The 7620-nt window shown below is 55.8% G+C and overlaps 5 protein-coding genes and 1 pseudogene across 5 annotated transcripts in view, besides 4 other annotated features; all 6 read right to left on the bottom strand.

Annotated features, from left to right (window-relative positions):
• The first annotated feature begins 83 nt into the window (after window positions 1-83).
• Window positions 84-112: a microsatellite.
• Window positions 113-192: 80 nt separating this feature from the next.
• Window positions 193-2568, bottom strand: TraAM80_03462 (exonuclease 3-5 domain containing 2; the record flags this gene model as incomplete). Its single annotated transcript, XM_029380433.1, has 1 exon — window positions 193-2568. One exon carries the CDS (start codon window positions 2566-2568, stop codon window positions 193-195), a length of 2376 nt encoding a protein of 791 aa, XP_029239765.1.
• Window positions 2569-2806: 238 nt separating this feature from the next.
• Window positions 2807-2823: a microsatellite.
• A 288-nt stretch (window positions 2824-3111) lies between these two features.
• Window positions 3112-3801, bottom strand: TraAM80_03463 (phosphatidylinositol-4-phosphate 5-kinase-like protein; annotated as a pseudogene).
• A 133-nt stretch (window positions 3802-3934) lies between these two features.
• Window positions 3935-3972: a sequence feature (GA-rich).
• A 395-nt stretch (window positions 3973-4367) lies between these two features.
• TraAM80_03464 (uncharacterized protein) lies at window positions 4368-4871 on the bottom strand (the record flags this gene model as incomplete). Its single annotated transcript, XM_029380434.1, has 1 exon — window positions 4368-4871. One exon carries the CDS (start codon window positions 4869-4871, stop codon window positions 4368-4370), a length of 504 nt encoding a protein of 167 aa, XP_029239766.1.
• Window positions 4872-5330: 459 nt separating this feature from the next.
• TraAM80_03465 (uncharacterized protein) lies at window positions 5331-6200 on the bottom strand (the record flags this gene model as incomplete). The annotated part of the gene is made up of 1 exon (XM_029380435.1): window positions 5331-6200. The coding sequence occupies one exon, from the start codon at window positions 6198-6200 to the stop codon at window positions 5331-5333; it is 870 nt and encodes a 289-aa protein (XP_029239767.1).
• A 246-nt stretch (window positions 6201-6446) lies between these two features.
• On the bottom strand, window positions 6447-6752 carry TraAM80_03466 (uncharacterized protein; the record flags this gene model as incomplete). The annotated part of the gene is made up of 1 exon (XM_029380436.1): window positions 6447-6752. The coding sequence occupies one exon, from the start codon at window positions 6750-6752 to the stop codon at window positions 6447-6449; it is 306 nt and encodes a 101-aa protein (XP_029239768.1).
• Window positions 6753-6900: 148 nt separating this feature from the next.
• Window positions 6901-6919: a microsatellite.
• A 273-nt stretch (window positions 6920-7192) lies between these two features.
• Window positions 7193-7620, bottom strand: part of TraAM80_03467 (transmembrane emp24 domain trafficking protein 2) — a gene marked incomplete at both ends in the record, with an annotated part of 513 nt that continues 85 nt past the window's right edge. The window contains one exon of the mRNA XM_029380437.1: window positions 7193-7620. This exon is cut by the window's right edge and continues 85 nt beyond it. Coding sequence (XP_029239769.1) covers window positions 7193-7620 — 428 coding nt within the window.

Below are 7620 nucleotides of genomic sequence, written 5' to 3' on the forward strand. Positions count from 1 at the left end.
AAGAGTGGGGCAGAACAGAAAAGTGGGGACGAGGGGAAAAAAGTTGCAGAATGACGCGTAACGGCAACAGTGCGCGGCCACAAAGAGAGAAAGAAAGAGGAGAGAGAGAGAGGCGCAAGCAGGTGGACGTACAAGCACGGACATGTAGTTGGTTAAATGGCGAAAGGCTGTAGCCGCCGCCAGGCGGTGGCGCTAAACGAGCAGAATCCCGTCCTCAGCGGACCAGCCGCTTGGCAGATGCCTCGGCTGCATCCCCCGCAGGAAGGCGGTGCGCCAGCGGTAAATAAACTCCCCCACAGCGTGGTCCCGGCCCTTGCAGTCGTGTTCCTCGTACTTCTGCAGTACTGCCTGGACTACTAAAAAGCCATGGCTGTCCACAGCAAAGTTGTCCTCCTCTTTCTCTCCATGCTCCAGCGGCTTTGGCAAACTTGCGTCGTCGCGGTGTTCACCACGACGTGTCATGGGGCCGAACAACTCACGGACCTTTGGGTGTTCGCGCAGCCAGAAGCGCGTCAACACAACGCGGGGCGACACCCCCTCCTCAAGGATGCATCGGACTGACGCCTCTGACGCCGCATCAGCTGTGAAGAGCGCTACTTGCTCTGCCGCACACCTCGCGAAAGGGTACCGTTCAGCGTGCTGGCGGATGTACGCTGACAGCTGTCTCAAACGCTCTGGCGGGATCGCCGATGGCTTCACAGACGTTTGCTTCACCGCCACAAAACCGTTTTCCGCTCTTCTCTCCTCCTTAGCCCCTTTGCGCTCCTCGTGAGCGAGGTACAGGACTTTGGCGTATTTGAAGATGTTGAAAAGCACCTCACGATGCTCCTCAATGTCAAGGTACGCCTGCATAATGCGCAGCTTGTGAGCCGGCAAAAGGAATTCCTCTGCGTCACGGGCTGCTATGCTTCCGCTGCTGCTGCTGCCATTACAACCCCCAGCACTGCCACAACAACCATTCGTGGTAGTTGACATCAGCTGCTGCAGCTGTGCACGGCGCAATTGCAACTCCCTCTGTGTGAGGTGGCCCAGAGGCACACCAAAATCCACCGCCACGCGCTGTCGCTCCTCTTCGTAGAGCCGTCGGGTCACAGCAAAGCACGCCGTACAAAGAAGCAAAAGGTCGTAGCTATTGTGACTCATGTAGACGCTGGGGAAGTATTTCCTGTAGGCCAGAGGCACAACGGCAAACCGCACCAAATCCTGAGCGTTCCCACACACCACGCACTGGTTCTCCTTCGCCTGGCGGAAGTAGTCCAAGTTGCGCTGAAGGTGGGCGTCGTTGTGCATGGAGAAGTTGGGAGTAAAGTTGAGTTGAATGGCGGCGATGGGTTTCTGCGGCTCCGGAGTCGCCTCGTCAGATGTGTTTCCCCACGCAATCACCTTTGCAATGCCCTTCTTGTGCACGTACCACTCCGCCTTGGCCTTATCCACGGTGAAGACAAGGCGCATCTCCGCATCGTACACAAATATGTTATCGTAGTACGGCTTGGTGCGACCCTTGCACCACAACGCGGCACGACGGCAGTCCGCCGCAGGCTTCGCCAACTGAGCCTTCCGAGACGTCTTTGCCTTCACCTCGGCCACAGTCCGCAGGATCGATTTCACGGTCCACACCGCACTCCGCGTCTCACTGACATCATCCGAGTCGTCGTTGTCGCCGGCAACGAGGGTGGACTCCCCACACATGCCCAAACAGGCGTCAAAGGATGCCTCCGCGTCCGCCGCGGCGTACTGCACTTGAAGCGGAGAGAGCGGCCCGAGGCGGCTGCCCCAGTCGCTACGCGTCACGAGGATATCTTTCTTGAGGTTTGTGCCAGCAAAGCGAGCGGCGAGGTCCTTTAGGCTGCGCAGTCGCATCACCTCCTCACTTGCAGGGAAAAGTTGTCGGGCCAGCACGGCCAGCTCAACGCAGGGAGAAAGCCGCAACACGGCGTAGTCACGCTGGAGCTTCTCCTGGTCGCCAAGGATACCCACACCCACCTTCGCCACATGTTTGTTTCCCAGGAGGGAGCGCAAGTTGTCCATGACGACGCCCAGCGGCGAGGACGCGGCAGCGGTGGCGGCCTCAGAGACACCCTTGCGATCCTCATCATGCACCATGCGAGCGAGATCGGACAGCTTGATTACGAAGGTGGCGGAAAATGTGCTCAGCTGCACCACCGCCACAGGCCCCACGGTGCCTCCGCGTCTCTTGCAGCCCCTGCCCTCCGCGTCGGCGGCACCGTCGCTATTGTTCTTCTCCTCCTCCACCTCCTCTGGGGCGGGTTTGAGCCCCGACGTCCACTCCAAATCCAACCCAATAAAGCCGCAGCACATTGCCTCATCTTGCAGCTGTTTCCATGATGTGTTATAGTGCGCTTCGTCCACCGGTGCCCAGGCGGGATCCACCACAATGACTCGTCGCGACATTGCTGGCCGTACGGTTCCTTTTCCTCTCCCTTGCACCGCCAACGAGGAAGCAAAGCAGACAGAGTGATGAAGGAATAATGGCACGATAAAGTTGGAAGAGCTCCTCCAAAGCCTCACCAGTGCAGAAAGCCGCTGGAATAGAAAGACAGATTGCATGCACAGGACACACTTCCATCACAAGTGAAAACCACCGTGCACGTGCGAGAGAGAGAGAGGGCGAGGGCGAGCAAGAGGCACATAAAACGAATAACACTCACGCCCTTCACGACAGCACAAGGCACACGGCAAGAAAAAAACTGTGATCACAAAATCCGTCGTGCTCATAGTAAATAACAAAAATTACAATGGTAGTAACAACAACAAAAAGAAGGAACGACCACAAGGCAGGAGGGAAGTGTGTGTGTGTGTGTGGAGGGATAAAAATAATGCTTTCTACTTTGTGTGGTTGGAAGAACATTGCACAAATACACATACACCCACACACCCACAGCGGACCCCGGCCACAGATGGAGGGCAGCTCAAGTGGCGTAGCCGCCGGGGGCTTAAGGGAGTTTCTGCTAACACTCAAACGCATCAGCGACCACACGCACATAAAAATTCCGACTCGGCGACACAAACATACAACAACAAAAACATATTTATATTACATACGCCATGCGTCCACAAAAAAAAAAGGTTCATGTTAACCTCAGGCAGCTTACATGTCCCGCAGCCTGCCCACCTCCCGTGGACATGGTAAGGCGCTTTCCGCGGAACTTGTTGCCTCGACGAGCTCTGGTTGCAGAAGCTCATCGCCGCTAACAAAGCACGGCACTAAAGAAGTGTCCACAATTATTGGCGTCAGCGTGAGGGCCGACGTTGCGGGCGGTTCTCGCCAACGCCCTTAGCTGCGGAGGAAAGGGCGCCAAGAAGGGCTGCCAGGGCGCTCCCCCCAAACACATCGGAGAGCCGGGTAGTCTCGAGGGATCTCGTGTACAACACTCCACCCTGTGCATCCTGAGGGTGGGTATTCCAGCACCGCCAGAATGTGCCCAAACGAGCGATTCACAACGCGGGCACTTTCCACGTGCTCCTGCTTAAGAAGTGGCCCGGAGCCACACAAATCGATGAGTACCACGCGTCCCACCGTGAACGTCTGTCGCACTTTGTGGGCAATGACACACTAAATCTGAATCCACATGCGCAAACGACGGCCATGCAGCCTCTTTTGCCTCAACCGCTCCACCGTCCCGGAAAAAATCGAAGCCCGTCACCTCGGCAAATTTTACGCCTGCAGGGACGGAGAAGGCCGTATGCGTCCCGTTGAACCTCAGCTACTACGGAATCTGTCGCACCGTTAGTCGTACCCGCGGCGCCGAGCATCACGGCACCCACGTTATGCGTCACAGCCTTCGTCTCACCCCACTCCCCATATCTCCGTCGGTGCTTGATGAGATACGCTTCTGCAAAATAATAATCATAATAACAAGTAGTAGCAGAGAAGAAGAACAAACAGCAAGACATGGTCACCAATAAACAAAACGAGGGGGAGGGGGGAGGGGGAAGAGGGGCAGAGGGAGAAAAAAAAAGGCGTAACACACAGCAAAAGAGCATGTAGCATTCGTGTGAGGCATTGAGCGCATCGGATGAAGTTGTACAGCGAGATGCATGATCTAATGACTCTTAAGAACAAAAGCTTGCAGATGCAGAACATAAACCTAAGCGAACAACACACGCAAGCACGGAGGCACCGGAGTGGCAGTACGCCTGTAAGCACCCTTGAATTTGAATGAACGCGTGTACACATACACATACATACGTAGAGGAACACACAAATATGGAAAACAGCCCCCCACCCCTCACTCAAAATAAGGCGTTGTTTGCTGCTCTTACTCCTCCTTGGTTTATTTATTTTCCTGAAAGCGGGGGAATAGAAGTTGCTACATGGTAAGTAACGTACATTCCCTATAAAATACCTACGCCTTCTTTTTGGGCTCCGTGGCTGCCGCTTTCCGCCGCTCCAGGGCGGTATGAAGCCGTGTAAACTTCATAATGGCAGCACATAAGACGGTGGCAAGCGCGTGAATATACATGTTACGCTCGTGGCGCCACTTCTTGGCTTCCCAGTCAACTTCCAGACTTAAATCGGCAAATCGCGGTTTACCTTGACCGTATCTTTTTCTCCACTCAACGAACTGCATCGCGAAGCTTACAAACGTCACCAGTGCGACGAGCAACAGTAGAGAGACACCATGAAAATTTGGCCGCTCCACAAAACTCACTGCGCAAGAGACGTAACGCGACAACCGTGGCACGGGCAAAATAAAGAGGATAAAGAGAACCATGGCGGGCGTAATGAGGTACGTCACCTCGAGCGTGAAGAGGCTAAGCATGGCTACCGGGGTTGTGCTCTTACTCGAGTGAGGGAAAAAACAAAGATGAGCGCGGGCCTCGGAAAAACCGCAATGACGCAAGAGCATCAACGACAAGGATCAATTAATACAAAAAATAAAAATAAAAAACAACGAAAACGCCCCCAAGCCACTTCGCAACATGAAACGCGACAACGCGGAACGCCCACACCCCACAAAAAACATATAACTGCAATAGACACGCAGCCCCCTGCTGCCCGCCCCCCACAACCGCCGCCGCAAGAAACGGGACGCGAACCAGGCCTCGGGCGGAAGGAGCGATGAAAGAAGAAAACACAACACACATACACCGAAAGTAAAACAGACCAAAAGAGGACCCCCAAGGAGAAAACAAATCAACAAGAGTGCTGCTGGTGGGCGACTTCCCGCGCGGGAGCGTTCACCGTGTCGCCCGTTTCTCGCGCTTGGCGGCCGAGAGTGGCGGCGGCAGCTCGATGGGCTTCGTCTCCTCCCCTGCGGCGTAGGCCTCGTCATTGTCGAAAAGAAGCATGAAACCAGACCTGGATGTCAGCCAAGGAGCGGCGCCCCCCTCAGCCGCGGGCGCCTTGGCGGGCACAAGCACAGGAAGCAGCGCGTCCGCGGCAAAGGCCGTGGCGAGGTTGGCTTCCTTTCCTTTCCTTTCCAAGACCTTCGAATGCTCTGCAGCTGGCCCTCCGTATTGGCGCCAAGGCCGGCCACGCAGCCGTTGCGGTAAACAACTAGCAGCGTCGATGGGCCCTGCACGAGCCGGTCAGCATCAAAGCCGCCATCGTTCCCCGCCACCGCCTTGGGAAGCCGAGAGCGGAAATACTCAAGAGCAGGCTTCTGGCTTACCGTTTCAAAACGCGGTGCAGAGATCTGAAAACCGTAGTCTGGCAACGCGCCCTGCACCAACAGCTCATTCCTGGCGCTGAGAAACACAGCCATGGACCTAACGCAGGCAATGTCTTTAATCCGAATCAGCTTGGCCCCTATACGGTGGGGGCCGTGCTGAAAGCTTCGGATGAGGGGCACGGGGACAGGATCAAACTCGTTTGGCGGCAGCTGCCCGGCATTTGTCGGGCCGCAGCCGTACATCCTCCTATCGTTGCTTAAAAAGAGCGAAAAGTCATTCCCCGCCGCCACCTTGATGATCCCTATCCCCTTCTTTTCAAAGTATCGGATGCGTGTGGGTTCCATGGGAGAAACCGTGGAGCCGATCCCAAGCTCCCCCCATCTATTGCTACCAAAGGAAAGCAACGACCCACACGTGAGCTGCAACACCGTGTGGTTAAACCCGCACACAATACCACAAATAGTCCCCCCGCCATGGCCCCACCAGGCATCCGTGGGATTCCACTCAGCAAACCCCTTTTCGAGACCAACCTGACGCTTGTGCCCAACACCAAGTTGCCCCATGTGGTTATTGCCAAACGCAATGACACGTCGACTACCAGGCTGATAAACAACTGTGTAATTGGACCCGCAGGACACGGATTGCGGACCTGACGTAAACGCTCCATCAAGGTCAATGTACAATGGTGCCCATCCCGGGTCTGAGACCTGTGGTTTCCCGCCCAGCGACCTATTTCGGGCATTCAGCGCCTCTCCTTGGAGTTGGTGCTGCTGCTGCGGGTGCTATTTTCGTGGGGCACCCGTCTGTCCTTAGCGATTGTCGCCAAATGTGATCAAGTTTCCCTCGCGTGTCATGAGCGCGACGTGACTGTGCCCCGCGGCGCCACAGTGGATGCCGTAAAACGGTTCAGGTGCCACCAAGGGGAAATGCGTGCGTGAGAGCGGCGGGCGTTCCAGCTCCTCCCGTTCAAACCGCAGGTACTTTGTGTGGTCCACCTCTTCCGGGGGCGGGAGGGTCCTCAGAATAACCTCCGCGGGTGGTGATTGTGCCATGCCGCAGACAGAGCCCATCCCTATGATGCGCGTGTGCAGCCGCCGAAGCATCCCCGACGGCATGCTTGCGTGCGTGTATGGCTGGATATACCGGAAAAGACAAGAAACACGGGAGAGAGACGTATTCAGCGCTGCCAACACACAAAGCGACACAATTCGCATTTCCCCGATTCCCCCGCCCCGCCTCGCCCAGCAAGAAGAGAAGACCGCAAACAACAACAACGACAACATATACATGAGTGGAAAAGCAAGAGGCAACGGGCACCGCAAAAAGCTCCCTCCCTCCCCTCCCCCAACTACAAACCAGGGCAAAACGTATTCGCACAACACAAAGCCGATAACGACAATAGCGAATAAGAGCTCGACAAAGCCGGGACAGGTGCCAATCCACAACAAAAAAAAAAGTCTACTACAACATAAAAAAATAATAATAATATGTAGTGCTTTCGAGGTCACAGCCATGCCGTTTTGTGCTTGTGTGTTTTCGGTCTTTTGTTTCTTCTCTACTTTGCACGACGGTGAGCGAGGAAGCGGGTGAGGGTGAGATATTGGTACGCCGCCATGATCGCGAGGATCAGAATGTTCCCCACCAAGCCACCCGTGATGATGTGGACAAGGGACGCGTGCCGCACGCGGTCCAGCTCCCTCATTTGCCGCATCTGCTCTGTCACGGTGGCCAGCTCGAACAGCACCGTGCCGTGCTTGTACAGCGTCTTTTCAACCGCCGCCTCCGTCCGGGCGGTGGTCTCGGGGTCCAGCTCAATCAGGTCGCGTTTCAGAAACTGAAACAACAGCCACTTCGGCGACACACGCGAAAAGGAGTTGTCAAAGCACACTGTGACCTCAGCCGGTAGCCCGTGCTTCGTCTCCGCTGCGGTGGGGGCAGTGTACGTTTGGCTGCCCTCGTTCGCCCGCCGCCACTCGTTCACCA

Source organism: Trypanosoma rangeli, assembly GCF_003719475.1.
Source record: "Trypanosoma rangeli strain AM80 chromosome Unknown Tra_15.4_contig_00090, whole genome shotgun sequence".
NCBI lineage: Eukaryota > Euglenozoa > Kinetoplastea > Trypanosomatida > Trypanosomatidae > Trypanosoma > Trypanosoma rangeli.